The following is a 26,638-nucleotide window of genomic DNA, read 5'->3' on the forward strand; positions in this document are numbered from 1 at the left end:
AATGTTGCAAAATCTCAATTTTCTTTTATTCAAAGTGCCACTGTCAGAAAAAAATCTATACTGTGAAATGAAGACTTTGGATTCACATAAAAAAACATGCTGCAATGATACTAATTGATTCTCATTAACAAAGATACAAGAGCTCTTGGAAACATGGAAACATTGAACTCACTGCACTCCACATTGGTTGTTCACTGCTTCATATATATGAAAGTGATGTTTCGATTCAGCGTCACAACAGGCCACGCCCCTACAAGTCATTCCTGTGCTTTCTTTTCGTCAATTAGAGAGTCTTAACTGAAGCGTCACGGCACACGTAGTATCATTGCCACACAATTAAAAATAATAGCTTTATTGAATATAGAAGCTAAAACAATCAAGTCTTAAAATAAATAAGGTGTTCATTTTACTGGATATTAACATATTACACTTCATCTTCCAGGTCACTGAATGGAGATTAACAAATAGTAGAGGGAAGCTGGAGGGGGTGGAAGTCTCATTTCCTTCTGGTATCATAATAATTCATTAGTGAGTTTCTTTCTGAAGATCCTGTAGGGAAAATGAATGAGATAGTATTGTAAGACATTGTAATGTGAAAATACTTCTGATTTTTTTAAATATAGTGTTATTATTGATTAATAGGACACAGGTGCAGACAGGCCATGGATACTTTCTTAGTGGTACTGTATTCTTATATGGACAAGTCCATAGCAATAAAGTCTCATTGGAGTATTGACAATCATGGACCTCTGAGGTTTAGCCATTACAGAACATGTTGCATCTACTGCAGTTACCTTTATTAATTACAGGTATGGGACCTTTTGTCCAGAATGCTCAGGACCTGGGGATCTTTCTGTAATTTGGATCTTCATACCTTGAGTCTATTAGAAAGCCATTAAATAAACCAAATAGACTGGTTTTGCTTCCATTAAGGATTAATTATATTTTAGTTGAGATCAACTACAAGGTACTGTGTTATTATTTAAGAGAAAAGGGAAATCATTTTTAAAATTTTGGATTATTTGGATAAAATTAAGTCTATGGGAGACGGCCTTTCTGTAATTCGGAGCTTTGTGGATAATGGGTTTCCTGGTAATGGATCTGATACCTGTATTACTACTTACGTTTTCTATATTGTTTTTATTTTATTCTTGTATGCATTATATTTCATATATATTTTGTGTGTGTAAACCTCTGTTATTGTTATTCCGACAGCTAAACTCTTTGCCCTATGTCTCCTTTACTCTTGTGGAAATAACATACTGTGTCAATAGGAGACATATGTGAAATTTCCTTTAACCTCATGATAACTATCTGCCAGATGAATTAGCAAGTGACGATCAAATATTTCTATAACACAGTCAAAGTTGTCTCATTTAATTTGTTCCATATAAACAGTCACAAACATGTTATGACATATATTCATGGATATGCTGTATCTATAAGGAAAGAGTAGTAAAAAAAAATAGTTCAATGAGAATGGAGATAAGAATGGTGGTAGAAGAACACTGAAGAAGAAATAAGTAAGTAATAAAAGGCAGTATGCTTGGCCAGGACTTGTAACCCACAGATCTATGGGAATGTTATAAAACAAATGTTGCTCCTTGTCATGGGAATAACAGTAAGTAACAAGGCATTTTATTTTTCACGACTGCTAGTCATTAAAGTGGCATGTTTATTCCCTAATTTTTCAATCTGTTACATTTCAGAGTTTGTAAAGGCATATATATATATATATATAATATAAATTGGCTGCCAACTACAAGCCAAGAGTATAAATGGAAAGCATTACTGTTATTCTTTTTAACACATAATCTGACAGAATAACAGCTGTACATATTATAAGAAGCAGCTCAAAATCAGCCGTGCATGTTGTGTTCAGATTAGTGCTGCTCAGCATCAGTAGTATTGAGTCAGTGTCAGGGAAAGTGGTGAAAAACACATTTGATGTGGAGATGGCCTATAGACCTGTGTTAGGTAGCACTTCATTCAAGAGGCGCAGGCAGAAGAATGTACAGTAGGTGTAGGCTCAAAGTAAGGCAGTAAGGATATGGCTAGCTGTGCCTCTTCAAGATGTACTCCTCCAAGGGCCCTCGGAGGCATGTGTATCCTTTTCATACTTGAGCAGGAAGCACCTAGCACTTAGGGGCATATTTAACAAGGGTCGAATTTCGAATTTAAATTTCAAAAAGACCAACCGAAGTGAAGTCGGTGTTTTTTTTGGGTCAAAGCAGACTATATGTGCGGCTGGGCAGCATGGCGCCCCTTAATTTATGCTGCCCTAAGCCCCGGCCTTTGTGGCCTCACAGCAAATCTGGGCCTGCCCCCTGGGGTCATGAATTACCCCTCTCGTGTTTATTGGAACTGAGACTATGCACATATAAAGTATTTCATGACATTATCATGTATATAGGGTTCATTCATGATCTCAGGGGGTGCAAGAGCACTAAAGGTGGTGCAAGAGCATGCCTCTTAGTGTTCATACCAGAAGCACTTGTGCCTGCTGCTTTCTGCACTAAGCGCTGGATATTTCAGTGACAGGTACAACGTCAGGAGGCACAGCTAGTCCTGTCCAATTGTGGGCCTTTTTTTGCGCTTTGGTTACTACATGGGCCACTGTAAATGACCCCTTATGTTTCCGCCCACCATCCTAAAGTGTAGTCTTGTTTATTACAGATTAGGATTCGCCATTCCATTGTATTTGTTTAGCACTCTCTGGAGTAGGGTCTACTTGAGAACCACATGAACACCATAAGAGTCTGAGATGCTGGATCTCAAAGCTCCTAGTTGGAGATTCCTATTGTAATTTGAGGTCAGATTAGGGCAAAACAGACTTCCAACACAATGATCTATTCTAGAAACACCCAGCTGTTTGTGCAAAAGTGTACTTTTGGTACCTTAAGCCCCAAGTTAAGAATTACCGGTAATATAACAGCACAGGCTAAAGGAAACATGGAAACACAAAACTAATAAATAGTGAGACACAATACAGAGCAACCACCTTCATTTACTTATTACCAAATATATGGTATTCCCTGTTTAGAGGCTGAATCTCTGTATTAAGACCAGAATAATAAAATAGCTGAAAATGTCATAGTAATCGTGCCCAATTCAAATTGATGTAAAAGTGCAGCTGTGTGCATTTTAAAGTGAACCTGTCATCTACACATAAAAATCTGTATAATGAAAGTCCATTGCAAATTAAACATGGAACACAAATTCTTTTTTTTTATTTAAACATCCAAACGGTGTTTTAATATCTGAGCTGTCAATGAAATATTATCTGTCCCACCTCTATTCCTGAGGCATAGAGGTGGGGCAGTCATTTACTTTCACTTTCCATTCAGCACTTCCTACATTGCACTGCCCTTCTCACATTTCCCCTTCCCTACTCAAGCTCTATACATTGTGTAGGGCACTGAGCATGGGCATTAGGTCCCCTATTCTGGTGCATACACATGATTTTGGGCTGATACACAGTTTGTCTTAATAACAGTGTCCACAAAATGGCTCCTGCCTGCTGCCTGTGATTGTATAATTCCAAGACTGAAGGAAACTAAATTTAAATAATAAATATAGTGTAAGTAAAGTTAATTTTGCTCAACTAACATGATAGAAAAGAATTTGGAATTATTTGTTAGGGTGACAGGTCCCCTTTAATGAGAGGATGAAGTTGCACCAAATTAAATTGGAAACGCATTGCACCATGAATAAAACAAAGTGCTTGAAATCACATTTTTCACACTGCATTTGTGGTCATAAATTAGTCCTATAGTGTTTTGGGACCTTGATGTGTGATTATACATTCAAAATCATATGGACACTGAGGTCGTAGAGAGACATCGATTTAAACAGCATTAAACAGCAATGGAATCATAGAGCCATGATGGATACACAAGGAATATTACATTAATGCTTACTTTAGACATAAACATATTCATGGATATGGTTCATGCTTTATGAAGTTAATAATTAAATCATCCTGTTGATTGAAAATTGAGCAATTTCAAACTCTTCTTATAACTTCAAATATCCTGAATTTGCCCTTTTTTCTGCAGCCGCAGCATTCATGTTGCCTACAGCATTTCAGTTCTCTCTTTCCACTCATTTGCATATTAGTTCACAAAATTATGAAATTTATAAGAAAGTACTCAAGGGGCTGTTAATTACGCCACATATGAAGTGTGATCTATAATTTTATTTTCCTATGTTGTTAGGCTTGGATATCTTATTCCCCTAACTTTGCCTTGCATGAAAATGGGTCAACTAGTCTTGACTAACAGATCCAGTGAGAGGCTAGCATGGGTTTCAGGCACATTTCATGTCACAGGAATCAACTCCAATTTTGATTGCTTTAAATGTCTATTTGGACTAATTATGCCTTTGGAATGGTTTCAGACAAATAAGGCACGATCCCTGCATGGCATAAAAAAGCTTTTATGTTTTAAATTCAATCCAAAGGTCTCCATGAATAGGTCTCTTTCTGCAACCCATCACTACACTCATGTGAAAAATAAAATATGTAAATTACTATATGTAAAATTATATGTATTTTACATAGAAATATATAGTAATGTATGTTTTTTAAATCAATGAAAAACCTAAGTTGCTGCATACAATTTCTATAGATGGTCGGGGACTCACTGACTTCTCAGAAGGCACTCTGCTTTAAGTTGTGTAAAAAAAGGTTGTTCTGTGTGATATCAAACAACAACTCTGACTTGTATAGACACAAATATAGTAAGATTAATAACAGACTTATTTTGGTAAAGAAATTCAAAAAGAGGTTGTCTGGAATCAACTGAGAGAGACTACAGTCTCTTGGACTGGTTAGTTACTCATCTGGCTATTCCATTTATCTGAATTATATATATATAATTTACAAACACAAGTCCAGTATGCAAAGTACATTTTTGGATGCAAAGCATATATTTGCCACAATCCCAGCATATCTGTAGCCACGCTCTAAGTTGCACATACATCACTTGCGCCTGATACATGAATATGAATGCAATTGAGCTTGTATTTCGATACAAATTGGGTGCAAGTTGCTTTTAGCATTTTGTAAATGGATGTTGCTCTCTGGAGAAGATGCTTCAAATGGGGGTTGCATCCTTTTCACTAGGCACATATCTAGTCAGCCTGTTTGTGCAGCCCACTGGGTTTAGCACCCGGTTCAGAATGTCAGTACCTCCAGAATTCCCCAATTTCACAAGACACAGTTTTTCACCATTCTTCAGAATAGGTAAGATAGATGCATTGGCAATAATGTGGAAGTGCAGGAGCACATATTGAGGCAAGTAACTTAATGAACTGTGTTAATACATGCTTTCTGTCCCCCGATATATTTTTTATGTTCCATATTTCTTGCTGCCAAATCTCCTTCTTGGCAATTACCAAATTTGATGTCGAGCCAGCACAAAAATTAATGAAAAGCATTGCTGTAGTTTTTCATTTAGGTTTAAACAACACGGTCCCTTGCTCTTTAATACTAATGTGGTAAGTCATAAGAGATGTTTACATTCAAAGAGCAGAACCTTAAACTCTGACTGGTTATTGTTTGCTATGGTTTACTACACGTTGATAAAAACTTGGCATCTGGTATACATTCCCCCATTAGCAACTAAATGTTTTTTACTTGATGTGAAAAAAAGTTTACTTTCTTAGGTCCAGGAGTATATCAATAATTTGTTACAATCCTGCCTATAATCAAGTTCCTATTCCTCTTGTGTCTCTACTGCCACTGTCAATGACAAGGGTCATGCTATAATTTAACACAAATGGCAGCCTGATGTGTAGAGAACAGCCTTGCACTAGGTAACCCCTCTGGGTCTGTCTATTTGGGGGGGATTTATAGAAAACAATAACAAGGGTATCACTGATACAAAGGGTCACAACCAAGGTGCTAAATACACCACAAACCCCTGGACTCACAAGAACAAACACTAAACTGAGAAAATGGTGTGATACAATACCTTGACACCAAATAAGTATAAATACATTTATTATGTATAGGTTACAAAGGTATATTAAAACAGGTAGTACTTATACTGTACAGTTACTCTGGCTGGCCAGTAATACAAACAATGAGTAAATGGAAGGTTAGATAAGAAAAAGGGAGACACTAGGGTTAGGGTATTAGTGGCATGGACAACCTTTTTTTGGGGCATCCCCATCTCAGCCACCTCCTTGAACTAATCTTATATACTGTATTTCCTTCATGTCCGAGAACAATCAATGTTATAGTGGAATGCCCTGTTTTAATATTTTGATCCCTACCTATCTACATGTAATAAATGTACAGTATTTATAATCTTTCAATGCAAAGGCACTTCGGCACACCACTTTCTTAGTTCTGTTTGGGGAATAAACGATCCCAGAACAATAAAATGGTAAAATAAAAACAAACACATCATTCGGCCGAACCCCCGAATCCTTTGTGAAAGATTCGGCCGAATACCGAACTGAATCCGAATCCTAATTTGCATATGCAAATTAGGTATGGGAAGGGGAAAAACATTTTACTTCCTTGTTTTGTGACAAAAAGTCATGCAATTTCCCTCCCCACCCCTAATTTGCATATGCAAATTAGGATTCGGATTCGGTTAAGCCGGGCAGAAGGATTCGGCCGAATCCGAATCCTGCTGAAAAAGGCCGAATCCTGGCCGAATCCCGAACCGAATCCTGGATTTGGTGCATCCCTACTTTTAGTATGAAGCAGAAAATTTGCAAGTGGTATGTGCTTTGCCCAAACTTTCTATTAGATAGCTCCCCAGTTGAACTATTTGGTTGCCAGGGCCATAGACTCTCAGATATTTGGAGGCATGAGCCTAAAGAGAAATCAAAGTATAAAAGGTAAAGATAACAGTGAGAATCTAGTCTCACAATCAGTCTTCTTTCTAGTTGCGATAGTCACTGTCCCTTGACCCCTGATGTTCAATTTTAATTTCAGGTTGTAGAGAAAGAGTAAATAGAAAATGACATCATTAAGAATGATGCACCAGTTGCAAAGTCAAATAAGAAAATGAAAAAGTTAATTTTGACATTAACTTCCAATTACCCTCTCAGTGACATACAAGGGGAATACATACCGGAGTTTAAAGATCTTTTGCCCATAAGTCCAAAAAAGGAACCTGATTTATATCCTGAAAAAATATAGATTTGATGGGTGCTGTTTTATTGCCATTCAATGTCTATCATTTAATTACTTATCCTACAGCTTCAAAAGTATATTAATGTAACACTATAATGAAATGCATACCACTTTACCTGATAAGCACACAGCTATTGTAGGATTGAAACACTAATACACAGATGTAGGTAAATAGCTTCCATTTCTGCTAAACTATCTTGTTACAGTATATAATAATGCTCCTAATCTCAATTCTTGTGAGCTATGTCTGAGAAAATACATACAGTACATCCATCAAATGCTCCATTTTTTATAATATTATTGTAATCAGTAGTAAGCAAATTGCTTAGACTGATGTCTTGCTCTGTGAGACTACTCTCAATCTGTAAGTGGTGTTGAATGACACTACATTATCCATTTGGATTTACACAGTGTAACTCATTTTTATGATGCTGACACCTAGAAAACAAAATGTAATATTGGAGAAGACACTGCATTATTGTGTTGGTTTAGCTGCCCAGAAAAAGTGGGCAGGTGGGGAAGGCACACAGGCATCCTCTTCTTGCCCCTTACCCATCTCCAAATTGCTCATCATTTAGATGCACAGGTTAGGGAGTGTTAGACACACAGACCACAATGGGGTACTGTCCTGGTTAAGACTTTGCTGTGCCTCCTAATACTGCTTTGCGCACCAAATGCAAGATTTTTCTTACGGGTGCCAGTTAAGTAGCATTAAGGGGCCCTCTATTATACTTGTGCCCTGAAAAATAGTAATAAAGTTTATTATTTCTATGTTGTTGTTCTTTAAGGGACAGATGTATTAAGGGTCGAATATCGAGGGTTAATTAACCCTCGATATTCGACTGGCGAATTAAAATCCTTCGACTTCGAATATCGAAGTCAAAGGATTTTGCGCAATTCGTTCGATCAAACGATCGAAGGAATAATCGTTCGATCGAATGATTAAATCCTTCGAATCGAACGATTCGAAGGATTTTAATCCATCGATCGAAGGATTATCCTTCGATCAGAAAAAAATTGGAAAGCCTATGGGGACCTTCCCCATAGGCTAACATGGACTTCGGTAGCTTTTAGGTGGCGAACTAGGGGGTCGAAGTTTTTTCTTAAAGAGACAGTACTTCAACTATCGAATAGTCGAATAGTCGAACGATTTTTAGTTCAAATAGTTCGATTCGAAGTCGAAGTCGTAGTCGAAGGTCGAAGTAGCCCATTCGATGGTCGAAGTAGCCAAAGAAACACTTCGAAATTCGAAGTTTTTTTTTCTCTATTCCTTCACTCGAATTTAGTGAATGGGCCCCTAAGTCTCAAAAGAATACAATGAGTTCCTCTTAAATGCAGATATGTAGAGGTTCAGTCTGAACTGTGAGAATGACTTGGCTTTCAGCTATATATATATATATATATATATATATATATATTCCTAACACTGTGGTATTAGCTATTTAACTAGACCATATAACGACATTTACTCATTGGTTGCTACAAATGGATTTGTTTGTTATCGCCCAGATTTTTTTAGTTCATTTTATTCTGTGACCCTACACATTTTTGTAATTTTCCTTCTCACTTATATATCAGTTGGCAGCTACACTGACCCAACTAAACTCTATTTAACAAACACAGGTTTAATGATTTGGGTCATTTAGGAGGCAGATTTATCAAGGGTCGAATTTCGAAGTTAAAAATACTTTCGAAATTCGACCATCTAATTAAAATACTTCGAATTCGAATATTGAATTCGAACTTTTTTAATCGAATTTGGCTATTCTGTGGTCGAAGTAAAATCGAACGATTAAATCGTTCGAATCGAACGATTCGAACGATTTTTACTTCGACTTAAAAAATTTAGAAAAATGCTGTAGAAGGTCCCCATAGGCTAACATAGCACTTCGGCAGGTTTAATTTGGCGAAGTATTGAAGTTGAAGTTTTATTAAAAAGACAGTACTTCGATTATCGAATGGTGAAATATTCAAATGATTTTTACTTCGAAACGAAGTTGAAGTAAATTCGAAGTCGTAGTATCCTATTCGATGGTCGAAGTATCCAAAAATTACTTTGAATTTTTTCTTCGAAAATTCCCTTGAATTCACTTCGACCCTTGATAAATCTGCCCCTTAGTGTTCACTGTTGCATCAGTTGTACGATAGACATCAGATTTGCAGCCCTTTGGTTACTATGCTGTTGACTATGATGTAGTTCTCAGCAGCTATACGGATTTGATTTGACTTTATCAGCTACCATGCTTCATTTAAACTCATGCCATGAGGTTCTAGTATGTCTAAACATAACTCATACAAAATATAAGTCAATCACTATATGTCATTTGATTAATAATTCATTTTTTTCCTATACTCTAATGTGTTTATTTCAACTTACGTTTGCGAGATATTTGACCAAATCCTGGAAGAAGAAAACAAAAGTGAAATGCCCACTTACAATGCCTTTAATGCACTTTGAACAAGATGTACACCGGCATTACTATAGAATACTATGATTTATCTAAAGCACAGAAGAGCTTTGGTCCCTGCAGCGGGATTCATACAAATAATTCCTATGGAGGGGCCATGTGTACTGCTACACAAAGAGCATTTCCGATAGTCCCTAGTATGGCGAATTTGACCCATTTTGTTTTGCCAAAAATCCGAAATGTCGCCGACGCCCATTAAAGTCTATGGGCGTCAAAAACATTTCGCCGCCCGTCTTTTTATTTTGACGCACAATGCCATACAAGTCTATGGGCATAATTTTTTTGACGAAACAAGGCGAAAAAATTCGCCCAGTCCTAGTCCCTACTGTGAATTAGTGCTCAGAGACAGCACTTGGTAGCATATAATAGTAGCAGTACAGGATAAGGCCATAAGAAAATTTTCAGACATATATTGAACTTTAGGTGCGAGCAGTCAGCAGATATAAACCTAAATTAAAATATCTTGCTTTTTTAAACCTAAAGGCACATAGGTTTAAACGATGGGAGTTACTTAGATCCACAGAAAAAAAGCCTGGATCTTCGAAGAACAGGTGGCAAGTGGATAAGCTGTAGTAGTAAGGTGACAAATGGGAGCCAATCATTTAAGAGCTACGTCATCCCTAAGGAACATTCTTTTTATTCCTGTTCTTCTTCAATTGAGCCTCCCCTGTTCCAATAATCATGCATAAGTATAGACTATTGCGATTAGTGGAGGTACTTTATCTACATGCTCTCTTCAAGATTATTTCATGATCCTGCTCTTCTTCATGACCCTGCTTTAATTACCCGTTATTCATGTTTCCTATTGGTTTTAAATCAAACTACCATTTTCTACTTCAAAGTCTGTGTGCCTGTGTTCTAGCCATTTGAGTGCCATGTGGGATTCGCATAGGCCAGGGATCCCCAACCTTTCAAACCTGTGAGCAACATTCAGAAGTAAAAAGAGTTGGGGAGCAACACAAGCATGAAAAATGTTCTTGGGGTGCCAAATAAGTGCTGTGATTGCCCACTTGGTAGCCCCTATGTGGATTGTCATCCTAGACTGAGGCTCTGTTTGGCAGAACACCTGGTTTTTATAAAACCAAAAATTGCCTCCAAGCCTGGAATTCAAAAATAAGCACCTGCTTTGAGGCCACTGGGAGCAACATCCAGGGGGTTGGGGAGCAACATGTTGCTCACGAGCAACTGGTTGGGGATCACTGGCATAGGCCATGTATAGTATGCGAAACCATATTAGAAAACTTCTTATGTATAGTTTTTGATACACTATAATTCTTGTTTTTACATCTTAGATAATGGTTTAAAAATGGATAGGCACAAATATCTGGAGCAATGAAATGTGTGAAAACTGTGTTTTTAGAGAAGGGATGAATAAAGTGATGCAAAGCAAATACAAAGCAAGAAATGAACTGCAACATACATATTTCTTGATAAACAAAAACATTTACAGTTCTCAGAAACTGTGAACCTTATTGCATAGAACGTGTATGATCACTGGTGTTGTTCAACTTACGTTTGCGAGAAATTTGACCAAATCCTAAAAAGGAAAAAAAAATGAATTATTCTCAAATAAATATATTGCTAAATAGTTTATATAAGATACTTATCCTTCTCAAGACATATTAGAATAATTGTAGTGACATGTTTAAAACCTAAGACCAACATTTTCCCATGAGCCTTTCCTTAAAAGTATTTCATCATGCATTCCTAATTGCAGTGTAAAATAAACAAGTTGCTTCTTGAAAGTCATTTGTAAATCTTCTCTTATTCATGGACACAAACAAAATGATCTAGCGATGCAGGTTATACTTTCAAATTAAATGATCATCAGTCCATATTAGCTGAGGAGCACCAATATAGGAGTATTGAATAATCTCACCCACCTGATCATTCAAAACAGAAAACCCAGATGGCTTCACAACTGTAAACATTTTGCAGGGGAAATGTAAATGTTCCATAAAATAGCTATTAGTAGGCTTAACTTACAATTTAATTGGCACCCAGGATAGAATAGCTTCAAGGAGACAACCATGAAGCAAATACCAGACAAGTAAAGCAGGTTTATAGAGTCATAGCGTTGAGACATTAGCTACTATGTGGACCATTATGTCTCTATTGGCTGTAGCTTTCTTCTGCGAGGAGCAAACTACCATGAAGCATTTGTTTGCAGAAAGAGAGCCATAAGGCCCATCACTGCAGATAACCCAACTCGGCTGGTTAATTAGGATTTGCCACTGAAACTTGCCACAGAGAAAAGATTTAAGAGAAAGACTCTATGCTCTTTAGAGTATTATTTCCTAGTTGGTGATGTCAGTATCATTTCATAAAATAAATACTGCGTGTAATATTCAAAATGATAAATAATGGCCAAAGATTAGAATTGACTTAAAAAAAACACGCCCGTTTTTTTATCAGCTTAACATAATAATATGTCAAAAACAGTACTGTAAACCAAAAAAATGTAAGGTCCATACCGTCATTCCGTTTCCCCATTAGGCCATAGAACTGGTCAGGTCTGGGTTTCCTTGCAATCCTTTGCAGAATTCTTTCGATTACAGGCCCTTGTATTTCCTCCTAAAGTTTTAAGAAATATGTTACCATTGGACAGCTATATTGAAAATAAACATTTTTTTAAAAAGATAAAAAAAATGCTTATGGTATTTGCTTACATTTACAAAGTGTATTTGTTGGGAGATATTGTATATTTACCATTTACTTAAAAAGGGGCATTATTAGTAGATGGGCTGTATTCTGTACAGTATATTTGATTTTATGGGTTCCCAGACAGTGTATTGAATAGGCAAAAACAACATTTCAGTCAATATAAGTTTAAACCCATCCCTGCAGAAGTTGTTCTTCAGAAGATCCTCAAACTTAAATGTGGAAAAAATGAACTCCAGCGCCTGAGACAAAGCTGACAATCCTTTGTATAATATAGTATAGTATTACTATTGCACATTTGCAAAAATGTGTGTAAAATCACATCTACTAGTAATGCATTTGTATCATTCATATATACATGAACAACAACATACACATTTGCCAAAATTCATCTATGGGAATCATTAAGTCCATTCTGTGAAAAAATCCCAACCTGTAAATAATAATTCACTGATATGGCGCCTTAGTACTGCACATCAAATACCTACCTGGCATTTCGAAACACATTAATAACAGAAGTTGCTGCAAATATATTATACAGACTTATTCTTGGTCTTAGTACTGTAAGATTATATATCACTTTAACTCTATTGCTATTTCTATTCTAGTAGGTATTTGGTACCTACTTATAGTTAGATAGCACAACCAGCAATAAATAATTAGGTAATCTTACCCATACATTCAACTTGACTGAGTGGCTGGTGTTTTCTGTTTTCAGGACCTTCAAGTTGGAGTAATCTTACAGTACTAAGACCAAGAATAAGCCCGTATAGTATAGTTGCAGCAACTTCTGTTATTAATGTGTTTCGATATGCCAGGAAGGCATTTGATGTGCAGTACTAAGGCGCCATATCAGTGAATTATTATTTTATTTACAGGTTGGTATTTTTTCACAGAATGGACTGGATAGTAAAATGCTATAATTGTTAAATGATACAGGACATTTAGGGGCAGATTTATCAAGGGTTGAATATTCTAAGTAAAAAATACTTCGCAATTCGACCATCGAATTTAAATACTTTGAATTCGAATATCGAATTCAAACTTTTTTTCATCGAATTTGGGTATACTGCGGTCGAAGTAAAATCGTTCGATCGAACGATTAAATCGTTCAATCGAACGATTAAATCGTTGTAAAGTCTCCTGAATTTATTCCTTGCCTGTTTTAAACCAGATATCTCCCTTTTTATGGTTTGTACGTACAGTAAATATCCCCTTGTTTTTTATGGTTTCTACATTTATGACATTCTATTCAATTACCCCTGATTTTTAAATCTCTGTTCAGTTTGAATGTTAAAAAAAGAAGGCCATCACACTACCATCAAAATATCATATTATGTAATCGGCTGTCAGCAGAAGTCAGCATAAGCAATGAAGTCAAAGTCACATTATACATTAGGGAGCTCATGAATACATTTTCAAAAAATGTTATAATTTATAATTTGTAACTACAAACCACTTCATGTTTGAGATTTACTGAGTTGAATAACCTTAATGCTCCCTAACTGACTGCTGTGTGGTTTAATGTATTTTAGAGTAACATAATGGGAAATTGACCCTATGAGAGCATGTTTAGAGGCTGGGATTCTGCAGTGAGATGCTGTTGGGAATAATGCATGACTAGCACATTGACAAGACGCAAAGCTATTTCAGGTTTTACATGGTGCACCATGCACTGCCGTACTTGATAGAATGGGTCACTATATATTTAGATGAGACCACTCCATGGGGCAGATCCGCTAAGCGCCGAATTTGCACTAGCATCTGCTTCGCTCACATCGCAAACACTTCGCCAGGTGTAGATTTGCCAGGACAATGCAAATTCACTAAAATCCAAAGTTGCGTCCAGGGCACTGAACGCTGGCGAAGTTGCGCTAGCCTTACTGTGACAAGCGAAGCGAAGTTGCGCTAGCGTTGTCTAATTTGCATACGGTAGGAAATTAAAGTTGAATGGACGTATATGTTGTAGTAAATACATTACATTACACAAACCCGGGAAACCTTAATAAAATAAAATAGAGCTGTTATATTGCCCTACACATGAGCCCAGTTTATAGTTTATGTGCCATAAGTTAACAAATGTATTCGGAAGCCGGGTATTCGAGTAAAAAATTTACGATCTTTTGCAGCCTATCACCCTGAAAATGAAAAGTCGCCAGCGTTTTTTGGGACTTAGAAAAATTTTTCTTTCTACTCTATTGCACATCACCTGGTCTGAGGTGGCGAAGGCAAGTCTGTTGCAAGAGTTAACGTTCAGTAAAATCTGCATCTTAGTGAGTTACATCCCTTCGCCAGAACGCAACTTCACCAAGCATAAAGGAGCGAATTACTGCTAGAGTCTATCTCCTTCACTAGCAAAGTTATGCCTGCCCCTGTTAGTAAATCGGCAAAGTAACAAAATGATGTCACGCTGGCGAATTTTCGCTAACGTTAGTCACTTCGCCCTTTAGTAAATCTTCCCCCATATCTACAGGAAAGCAGCCCAGTGGAAGCTTCAGAACTTTCTGCAAAGTTCATGCAGGGTTGGTCTGGGCAGGTGACATAATCCATAATCCATCATCTCCACCACATAAAAATCCATTATCAACAAATTCCGAGTTACACATATATCTGTGGTTTTCATAGATCAGGGCTGCCCATGTAACAGGTTGCAGGCCACATCTGACCTGCAAGTGTGTCTTTTGTAGCCAGCAACTCTGTGGTCAATTCATTTCCTTCACCTTTTGCTTTTTCTAATATGATATCTAAGGAAAATCACTCCTACTACAAGACCTGCAAAGAACTGTATTGAGTGGGGGCTGCACACACAGCTCAGACTCAACCAATAACCGTGTGGTTTCCTTCTTTGCTGCAAGTGATCTGTCTTAGTCATTTATATTGATAATACCATCATGGAAGGTAAAACTATATAAAAAAAGAAGATAAATAGAAGTTATCAAAGTTATCGAGTTGGAGGAGGCAAAATAAATAAATAAAATTGTTGGAAAAAATGAAGACCAGATTTGGGACAGAGAAAGAAGAGAAGCACATAAATAAAAATGACAAAAATGAAGAACAAGGAAAACATAAAACTTTTTTAAAAAAAAACATGGAAACAGGAGACCAGAATGGGGTTAGGAAGAAAAGGATGGAACAGACAAAGTCTAAGCAAAGAGGGAAAAGGAGGCAAAACTTAAAAAGAAGAGAAAGGGACACCAGAATGTGAGGTGTAGGAAAGTGAAATGGGAGGGATTTGAAAAGCATACAGAAAAGAAAAAGGGGAAACAGAAATGGAAAACAAAACTGAGATAATTTTGTGGGAGAGGGTGGAAGAAGCAGATAGAAGAGAAGAGGAGAAGAGGAGATAAAAGACAGAAGAATGGAAAGAAACTGTAACTACAAAAGGAAAGCATAAATAAGGTGTTTATAGTGCTTTCAATTGAGTAGAGGAATCCGTGATGCACACAACATATGTAGGCTGTGTGTGATTAAGAAAGAAATGGTTTGAGAAGAGGTATAGAAGTACAAATAAAATCCAATACTTCTGGTTAAACATCCAACAATTATTTGCACCTATACAATAAATGCTATAGATATAATACAAATGCATCAAATAAAAGGCTTGTAATTGTAGGGTGCACATACTAATTGCTATTTTATGAAGCTAATGTTTATTTATTGAAGAATATATCATTTTTCTTTCGTTCAGCATTTAATATATCAGAAAGCAAAGTTATATCTTATAACCATATTGTAACAGCATATCCCTGATCCTGTCCCTTTGTGATGTGCAATGTTGCTATGGGATTGTATGCCAAACAGCACACAAACAATATTACAGTTCCCAAAACCCTACCATCAATAATGCTCAGCCTGTCAATTGAGCTGATTGTGTCTTTGAGGCAGGGAAATTTGACAAACACTTAAGGGAATTGCTCTTTAGAGATACCCAGAGGCTGTAAGAAATAGATTGACAATATTAAGGTGGGTCATTACTGTATTTCAGACATGACTCATATGTGTGGTGAATAAGTAATGACATTTTATTCATATATTAATGCATCTTTATTTAATTCCTATGTAGATTTCTGCAAAATTAATTAGAGTTTCCTGATTGGATTATTGACACATCTCCAATAGGATAAAATGAATTAGGATTGGTTCATTTTCGGAATTAATTCTCTTTCCTTTCTCTAGTCTTCCTCTCAGTTCTATTTTTCAAAGAGTCAATTTATAGTGATATTTTACACCTCTGATATGGAATATCTGTTACAGCAGGGGTAGGCAACCCGCGGCTCCAGAGCCTCATGTGGCTCTTCACCCTGCTTGCTGCGGCTCGGTCTTGCGGCTTTGCCTGTCACGTCGTCTATACAGCCCTCGCAGCTGGCGGCTTCTTGAGTGGGCGACACAGTAAGCGAAGAGCAAGGCCAGCCGTTGGCCATAAATATGCCACTGAAACCACACATGACCGTCAACATGCGTTTTTCATCATTTAGGTTACTTTTCCCAACATGCACTTCTCATTGTTCTTGTTCCCCATAATTCTGCTGGTTTGGAGGAAGACATCTCGGAAGATTTTAAGCCAAGTAGAAAAGCTATTAACATTTGCAAAATGGAGCCAGAATGACCGTCAATACGCAATTACGTCACCGGCCTAATACGCCGTAAAAACCATTAGGATTAAAAAAGGTTAAATCTTTTAAAAGTTTATAAGCTGTGTTATGTTTTGCGGCTCCAGACTATTTTTCTTTAGTGGAAGATGGGGCAAAATGGCTCTTTTTATAGTAAAGGTTGCTGACCCCTGTGTTACAGTATGCAGTTGACCTCTAGGCAGCCTTTAGGATGCTTGGAGGGTTGAAGTTTAGCAACACTTCGGGGCAGATTTATCAAGGGTCGAAGTGAATTCAAGGGAATTTTCGAAGTAAAAAAATTTGAAATTTGGTTTTTATCGATTTGCTGTACCCAATTGCTACATATATAATAGAAAGTCCATGTGTAGCAACATCATATGCTATTCTCTGCTACATCAATATTGACACTGACCTGTCAATGTTAGTTTTTGTTGGTAATGCCTGGTACAATGTATCAATGATTTTTTTGTTACATAAGGATCCCTCTCCTTTAAACACTAACATTCATCTTTCAAAAAAACTTGCCTTCAGTTCCATTTTGTCAGAAGAAACTGTAGATCATTTATTTAATTTAAATCACCCTTCGCTGCCCAGATAGACCAAGAATCATTAAGTCAAATTAAATTCAGAACTGAAATTAGCCCTTACAGTAATTCTTTATTAAATCCCATCCATAAAACCTAAAACAGGTCAAACATATGGCTAGAAGTCAGTAATGTTATTACATGCAGAATGGATGAGCTGGAATAAATAAGAATGAAATGGGACGAGCAATTGATTATAGTTTCCTCTGGGTTATTCAGAATAATGAATTAAAAATTTTAGAAATTGAATAAAATGGAATGTACAAGAATAAAGTCCAATGCAAAAATTCAAGACACTAAAATGTGTCTATAAACAATGGGTTTTTATTGGCCTTATTAGTATATCATGCTGGGAATTTAAATTGATTTACTGTGGACACAGCAATTACCTTTATCATGTTAACGTCATTTATCCATAAGTCCTATTGGTTTATTGGAGCTCTGATAAATAGTTTTGTCAATGACAACGCGCTCAATTGAGCCACTCTTAGGATCAATGATGAGATGATCCCAAGGTGACTTTGTGTTGGGTTACACTGTCCAGGCAAACACAATATTTTAACAGAAAACAACACAGAGTGTTTAGAAGACAGAATATTATTGAATAGAAAAGATTAGTTAAAAACGGTTCCCCAGTTGCATTATATTTCATATGCAAGCATGCATGGCTATACAGTTTAGATCATCACCTAAAGATGCAATATAAATAACAGTGATAATCTGATAGTTAGCTACATACATTAGGCAGACAACAACTGCTCAACAACATTGTGTGTGTTTGTGAGATGTTATCCATACACTAACACTGATAAAGCAGCTATATATTTCTGTAAGGAACCCATCACTGACAGTGTACACCAGTAGCAATATTCCATAAGATAAGTAGACCAAGTTGTGCATTAAAGTCACTTTGTCATCAAATGCAATGATCCTAATGACAAATTCATTCAGTCTTCACTAAACTTCTCACTTGTCTTACTCAAGGGATGCTGCAGACCAAAGTCCACAGCTTGTGTAAGAAAAGTCCACCCATTTACAATTATTGATGAACATAGAGGTGGACTCCATAAAATTACTTGGGTGATGCTGTATATTTAAGCCTGGCTTAAACGTCAACAGTGCAAAACAAAAAACTGAAATTGTGGTTTATGCATATATAGAATTTAGCAATTGCAGGTCAACCACAACTAAAGGTGGCCATACACGGGCCGATAAAAGCTGACGACAGACCGAGTCGGCAGCTTATTGGCCCGTGTATTTGGCCCTCCGACAGGCTTCCCGGATCGATATTTGGCCGAAAGTCGGGAAGATGTCGATCAGACGGGACTAAAAATCCCGTCTGATCGCGCCCGCATCTGTTCATTGATGCGGTCCAGCGATCCGACCACCCGTTACCCATCGTTAGGATCCGATCGTTGGGCCCTAGGGCCCACGATCCGAACAGCCCAATATTGCCCACCTCAAGGTGGACATATCGGGGAGAGATCCGCTCATTTGGCGACATCGCCAAACGAGCGGATCTCTCCGTGTATGGCCACCTTAACTCGCAGGCATTTGGCCATGCTAGGTGACGTGAGAAGGGAAAGTTAAACAAAAGATAACAAAGCATTTTGCACCTCATTTAGGGGGTTATTTATCAATGTCTGAATTTATCTCAGTATTTCTAATATCAAACTTCGAGCAACTCCGAATTCCCGAATGGACCTTATTTATGAAGTAAAAAACCCGGAAAAATAGGGTCGGGCAAACTTCGGAGCTTTCCCTGAAAATTCTGAGTTTTCCACAAAAACTAAGATTTTTTCGTAGTTTTTTGCATCAAAATCATCGGATATCGGAAAGGACATCAGCACAGACACTGGAACCTTCCCCATTGACTTATACAGGACCTCGAGAGCTTTTAGATGCTGGGGCTTCTGATTCTGAATTTTTAGACCATCGGACTTTAATAAATCTCGAAAAATTCGTGTTTTTTTTTTTGCTCCAAAAACTACCAATTATTTGAGGTTTGGATATTTGGAGCTTGATAAATAACCCCCTAAATGTGCACTACAACCCCACCAATATAAGACTGGCTGTGTATGTAAGTAATATCAAGCTCCCAATACAGAAACTATTCAACTTCATATAGGCTTTTGCAGGCAGAGTTCAGTGGGAAGTCTGGAAGCCATTATATTCACATGAGTGCAGCAGTCACTAAAGGATATCAATATATTATTCAATATATTATTAGAGTTCCTCCAGGGTCAAACTTCAGTTGAAACATCAGCTAATCATTTGCATTGCAGATTTGCCCCAAGAGAACACCAGCTAACAAGACAAGAAGAACAACCAGACATCTTATGTACATCCATGTATCATTATCTGAAATTAAATTTATGAAACAAGACTGGGTGTACTCTGAAATACCTTAACTTGGTCCTATAACAATGACTTCATGGAGTAAAGAGCCCATCAGGACATGTACAAAATGATTGCCCTTAAAGGGAGAAATTGCATTATACAAGCTATGGAGGGATCCAAGGCCATAAAATTATCCCTACTGTAGATCAATTAAGACAGCCATTTGACTAACTGACACTAATTAGGCTAAAGTAGAAACACAAACAAAACAATCCATGGGGGGAAAACACAGATTGTCACAATCAATCCTTCCCCATTATTTATCAGATATTTAACTGCAGCACTATTATTCAACTAAAATCAGATTTGTCCCATTATACTTATTTGTCCCATTATATATGCTTCTTTCAACTTTAGGTTTCCATCTTTTCCTTTTTTCTTAGAGTCTCCCTCTGACAAAAACAATGACGTTGGGTGGGTGTTTACCTTCCCTGCCCGCTTAACTGCGTTATGCCACATGGGGCAGTGTTTTGAGAGTTAAAGAGATGTTCCAGAGACAAGATTATTGCTAAGAATATGAGAATTACAGTGTTTAGGGCACATAGTTGATTAGCAACTAAAACCATTTTTAAGTAATAATCGTGGGGATTGACTATTTTGATTGACACATTAGTCTATTGGTAAAAACAAGTTGATAAAATGTCCCAAATTGTGGTGAAATACAAGTAAAATGACATACAATTTACCAGTATCTCTCACCTGAAATGAAGGCACTTGGCAGACAACTAGCCCGTTGGTAAGCAAGGCATTGGCATCATTTCAGAGCACTTACCATGTTTTTCCAAATGGTGATTGGGATTTTACGGGAAACTTTCTTGCTCACAACTAAACAACTAAAGCACATGTATTGATATCACTGTGAGAAGGAAGAGGTTCATTGGAAATTCCCAGTATAATTCACAAAATATGCACCAACTATAGGAAAAATGGAATGCCAAGCTTTTTGCTGGCAATAATAATGCCTTTACAGTATTTGTTCTGTTATAGCAGTGACTGAGAGATGGGTGCTGTCTCTAAAATAAGTCAAATAGACAATGAGAACTGGGATATTTTCCTCCAATGCCACTTCATACAGTAGCGTAGACAATGCAACTCCCATACAGTACAATGGAAAGAGGTTGCCTGCAGTTAAAAGCTTTTTAGGGGGAAAGATAGTCATAAAAATTCCTGCTGCACTCTACAGGAATGGTGATGCTTATGCCACACCTAGTTCCTTCATGTTTTCTGGCACCCAGATCACCCCTGCTCAAGAGTCAGTATTGGTTTTCATGTGGCATAGCAGTTATAGACTGTAATCCATTATCCAGAATGCTCGGAACCTTGGGTTTCTGGATAAGGGATCTTTCCATAATTTGGATCTCCGTATCTGGTTTGCTAAAAATAATTTAAGCATTCTATTCCAAGCAAGATAATACAACCTAATAAAATTAAATAAAACATTTTTGTCCAGACCATGGCAACACAAATGATCCCGAATCATGCATATGCTACTGGGACATATGAGTTATAGTTTAGTAATAGCTGCAAAATGCCTTATTGCCTTCCATCCACCAAAGATAATAAGGGTGAAATATGGGATGAAACTAAGCTCTGTGAAGAAGATTGCAGGCGATCCGGAGCACTGGGGAGCTTCGTGTTCCCAGTGCTCCTCAGCAAGCGACTGGGAGGAATGCCGCCCCTAATAATTTGCTGCCCTAGCCCGGGCCTTTGTGGCCTCGCCACAAATCTGGGCCTGTAGATACTGTAATAAGGAATTGAATATCATATGGACAATGTTTTGCATAGAATTGCTAAATATTGCATGCATATATAATATTGCTGAATACATAGCAAAGCATTTTTATTTTGGATATTATAAATGAGTAAAAGGATATGTATATACTGTAAAGATGTACAGGAGTATGACAAATTACCTATTGGCTTAATACAACTTTTGCAAAAAGAAAGACTTACACTCGCACACCCTGGCCGTCCAGACTTCAGCGACTCCCAGGTGCTCGATGCCAGAGGGAATGGGCAACCTCAGAAACAACGTAGAAATAGGACACACCGGCACAACATGGGTAATTCCAGCAGGTAAAACCTTGCTCGTTTATTGCGGATGCAATGTTTCGGGGCGTGACCCCTTTCTCAAGCATGCTTGTTCAGTAGTGATGGGTGAATTTATTCGCCTGGCGCGAATTCGTGGAGAATTCAACGGCGAAAATTCGCAGACGTCAATGGTTTTTGATGCCGGCGACAATTAAACGGACAGTCATTGACTAATGTGCGTCAAATGACGCCAGCGTCGGAAATTGTCGCCGGCGTCAATTTTGATGTCCGCGAAATGACGCGTGAACAAATTCGCCCATCACTGCTGTTCAGTACTGCAATTTATTTTATTTTGTGATCATTTTCTTTCATTGGCACATTATAGATAAGAAATTATCTTTAAGAAAGTTAAATTAAAAAATGAAGAGGGATGGTAATAGGTTCAGGCAGAATGGACATTTGCCCTGCCCCCCAAGCACTACAGGAGCCATTGTGAGGACATGCTCAGTCCCAAATGTATGTTCAGATAAAGCACCAACTCTCTTACATTGTCTTCTAGTAGAAACTAGAAGACTAAATTAATTATATATATCCAATTGTATCATCAATAGACAGGTGCTGGTATCTGTAACCTTTCCAGATACAACTTGGAAACAGTACATGGAATTTCTGTCCATTGTGATGAAAAAGTACTTCCTAAATATAGCTTGCATCTCTAAGCTGCACCATGCAAATATTAGCACTTCTCAATGCCCTTCCTGAAATATTTAATAGTGCACATCTATGTATTATTCTCTGGGTATTGACAAACCTCTACCTCTTGTTCAACAGACTGGGGCTAAATACAGCTCAACTGCCTTCTGCTGGAAACATATTCCACTATGTGCTTTTTCCAAACTCTATTGCTTTCATGAAAACTGCTCTAAAGCAGTGAATATTTTTTGTGCCTATTTAGGGGACCATTCTAATGCCATGCTGAGTGCATAGAAATGGCTTTCTGTTTTTCTAAAGAAGTAGAAAGGTGCAAGGTAGCCAACTGGTTATGGAAAGTCCTTCAGAATTATATTCTTAAAACAATGATGGCCATTGTTTTTGGCCAGCATCTCATCAGTTCATTCTTAACTAGGTTAATGTTATAATTGTCATCCTGCTTAAGTCTAGGAATATTAAGGAAAACTAAAAAATGAGTTAATGACTTAAACTGAGCTTCGGGGAACATCTGGAATAATAAATAAGCCCCAAATGCCACTAAGCTGGACTTTAGACTGTGCCCACCCCAACCACTGCTTTGGGCTCCTCGGGGGAAGAGGTGCAGACTGACAGATAGTAAATATAGTGTATATATTGTATCTTTTACTTTAAAGCACCCAATCAATATGAGGTGCGGAAGAAATATGTTCTAGCTGAGGTCATAAGAGGCAACAATTGGGAATATTGTCCGACAAAGGAAAAATTAGATCATTTATATAAATAGGCAATATTTTGCTTAACATGTGTATATAAAAAAGATGATGTGTATATGTTGGCGTATGTTTATGATATTTTTTGAGCACAGATGCAAAGCCTATGCCTTAATGAAGGTGCCTTTTTGTGCTGTCAATTAATTGTCTGGATGGTTAGTAAAATCTAACTCCTGACTATGTTTCAGTAAAAAAATAGGCTAAGGTCTAATATTTATGGTTAAATAAAATAAACAGCATTACACTGAGTGCTGTGTTTGCGGATTTCTAAAGCAAGAACAGAGATACTTACAGAGATACTAATAAATCTGTTAGATATGGTTGATTTTCACTTTCCAAAGCAAACGTGCTTTACTAAACTGATTGTATTGGGTTTTCTTACATGATTTTGGCAGTAAATGTTAATAAAGCAACTGTCACAATGCTGAGATTTCTTTCTCCCAAAAGATGATTTCATTCACAGGACACCGGAGACCTGGAGCTGATGTCAAACAGGTTTTGCAGATTTATGGCATATAGATCAGGACTGTGTTTACAGATCTCAGATGTCCTAAGGAGCACATTCATAAATATACCCCACGGGGGGTTAAACACCAAAGGAGCAAGTCAAAAGCAAAGGAAGCAAATGCAGCGTGTTCAACTCTCCCCCTGTGCTGAAATATTTATACATTCTGGGAAATAAAGGAACAACGATGCTACTTCAATAATCTTAACAGATTTCCTAAAATATTTCACAGGCTAAAGTCAGACTAGAGGAAAGCAGTTTATCATTGTGTGAATTCACCAATTATCTGAAGCAGGAGAGGAAGACACTCACTACAATTACCTTAACCCTGAGATCATTAGGAAAACTCGTTTTAACACTCCAGGGAAAAACCAGTGTTCATTTGCAACAGGCAATAACAGCAGCAATCTGGGACCCCCTTGGCGTTAATAATTCATGTTGTTTGCCAGTTTTGCAAGTTATTTGTACACATGGTATAAAAGGTGTACTGTAAGGGGCAGATTTATCAAGGGTCGAATTTCGACTTAATGGGAGTTTTTTTTAACCCCCATAACTTCGAAATTCGAAAAAAAATACAGAAATTTATTATAAAATGTGACTTTTTTTCTGCGGGTGAATAGTCCGTATTCATTAGAAATCGTATCGTACGATAGCTCATTTGATCAAATTAGAATCAATGTTTATTTAAAAAACATAAAAACTTTGATTTTTCAAAGTCCACCAATTGACAAGTTCTAGGAGGTCCCCCATAGGCTAAAACAGCAATTTGGCAAGTTTTAGATGGCGAATGGTCGAAGTCAAATTTTTAAAGAGACAGTACATGATACATTTCGATATTCGAATTTTCTATTTATTTTGTTTTAGCTCGAAATTCTAATTTTTTTTACTTCGAATTTTCATTCAACCCTTGATAAATCTGGCCCTAAATGTATACATTTTTTGTATTGTGATATAGGATACCATCAATTTATTTGAGGAAAGCCTTTTTGTTTTATTTTGCAGTGACAGGTAATTGTATAGTAATTCTTAAGCAGGACATAACATATTATTACCAATACACCTTTGAGCAAAACAAAAGATCAGATCAGTACCTTTCTGATTGCCCAGCTCTCAAAGATTAAGATCTATTAAAGAGATTCTAATAAGTCAAGTTTGGGAAATGTTATTATTCTGTTATTTAAAGCTGAATTTATTGTTGACATATTTTCTACTCTCTCTGCTAAATGACATATTGCAGGAAAAGGGAAAAAGATTAAAAATAAACACAATTACTTAATTTTAATGAACATGGCATATTGGTGGCTGTATTAATGTTTGGTTCTGTAAAAGCAAAATCAATGTTAGTTACATGTAAATAAATGCCTGCTCTCATTAGCACAAAAGCATTGGGGGGGAAAAGTATAGAAAGGAAGCAGAAGTAGCCGTTATATGGTATAATAATGATACTGTCAGTTGTGCAATTTGTGGAGTTTACTGGCTTTACATTGCTGATGGCACTTGTTTGCAAAAAATATCTCTCCCTCTCTCTCTCAATACATATACACACTGTATGCATATTCTGCCTATAGGGTTTAAATCTATATATTATATACTTTTGATTACAAACACAATTGCTGAAAAGTCGGTTTAGCCGTAGCCTTTAGCAGTATTCGTTGAGCATCTCACCTGAATTTGGTCACTGTAAGGCCAGTCTTCATTAAATCCAATTTCTGCCGCAAACACTTGTGCTGAAACCAAAAGAATCACAGCAAAAGCTACAAGGATTTTCATGGCACCCTATGTTCACTGTAAGAGGCTGCAGTAAATTGCCTTGCGCAGTTTCGGAGACAGGTGCGGAGAAGACACTTAGGTGCACAAGGATCAGTAACAATATTTAGCAGCAGCACAGCTGTGTGGATCTGTATTTTCTGCAACAGACAGAAAGGAGGAGAGAATGACTAACTATTAAACAACAGACATAACAGAGGAAAATAAACTAATACATTTCTATTTTAATGTATAAGGAATAGAATAATGAAGATCAGTTAGATTCAGTTTTTTCTTAAATCTTAGATTTCCTGTAAATTTGTTTCTGAGATCAAGCAGTTTCAGAGTCCGGAATGATAAGCTCTATGCACTTACTGTACTCAGTAGAAGAGGCTGTTCTTCTGTTACCCACCCAGGCTCATGTGCATGTGAATACAGTGTCTATCTGAATACACTCTGGAGAGCTCTCCACTATATATAAGTGGAGATGGGCAGGTCCAGGGGAGCTTCGTGTTCCTAAATCTAATTACTGCACTCAGTCTATTTACCAAATGAAGCAGGGGAAACAATATGACGTATATTCCCCAGCAGTATTTCCCATCAATATTCCATTACAGAATTTAGAGGTTTCCCTTCTTATTCTTTAATTCTACCTCCTTTATTCCTCGGAAACATGAAGTGACACATCCCCTGGAGGTGACCCGCTGATAGCCATGACTCCGCGCAATTTACGAGACGTGACGTCACTTACGAAAATCTTTGCACTCCAAACTGATGAATCCCTTTCTTCTCTTCCTATAGAAACAAAATGAAATTTGGTGGCCTTTGTCACCAATAATAAATCATACAAATCTTTATCTCAATGAAGTTACTGGTTAATGCCAGGAGTCAACTATTTAAATATTTAGTATGGAAATCCAGCAATGGGGGTGATACTGTACATCGGGATCCATTGGGCATTTAAAACGGTTCTGAAAATAACCAGTGACCCCTATAACTAAAGATTTCCTCTACCCAGGA

At 37.2% G+C, this 26,638-nt stretch overlaps 1 protein-coding gene across 4 annotated transcripts; it reads right to left on the reverse strand.

Moving 5' to 3' along the window:
- tac1.S (tachykinin precursor 1 S homeolog) lies at window positions 1-26,219 on the reverse strand. 4 transcript variants are annotated; one of them, XM_041567258.1, is made up of 7 exons: window positions 25,994-26,219; window positions 25,538-25,779; window positions 12,096-12,195; window positions 11,135-11,158; window positions 9,531-9,554; window positions 7,092-7,145; window positions 3-549 (listed from the first exon to the last, which is right to left on the reverse strand). In XM_041567258.1, the coding sequence occupies exons 2-7, from the start codon at window positions 25,640-25,642 to the stop codon at window positions 497-499; spliced, it is 360 nt and encodes a 119-aa protein (XP_041423192.1). In that variant the 5' UTR covers window positions 25,643-25,779; window positions 25,994-26,219; the 3' UTR covers window positions 3-496.
- Window positions 26,220-26,638: the final 419 nt, after the last annotated feature.

This window comes from Xenopus laevis, chromosome 6S, assembly GCF_017654675.1.
Source record: "Xenopus laevis strain J_2021 chromosome 6S, Xenopus_laevis_v10.1, whole genome shotgun sequence".
Taxonomy (NCBI): Eukaryota; Metazoa; Chordata; class Amphibia; order Anura; family Pipidae; genus Xenopus; species Xenopus laevis.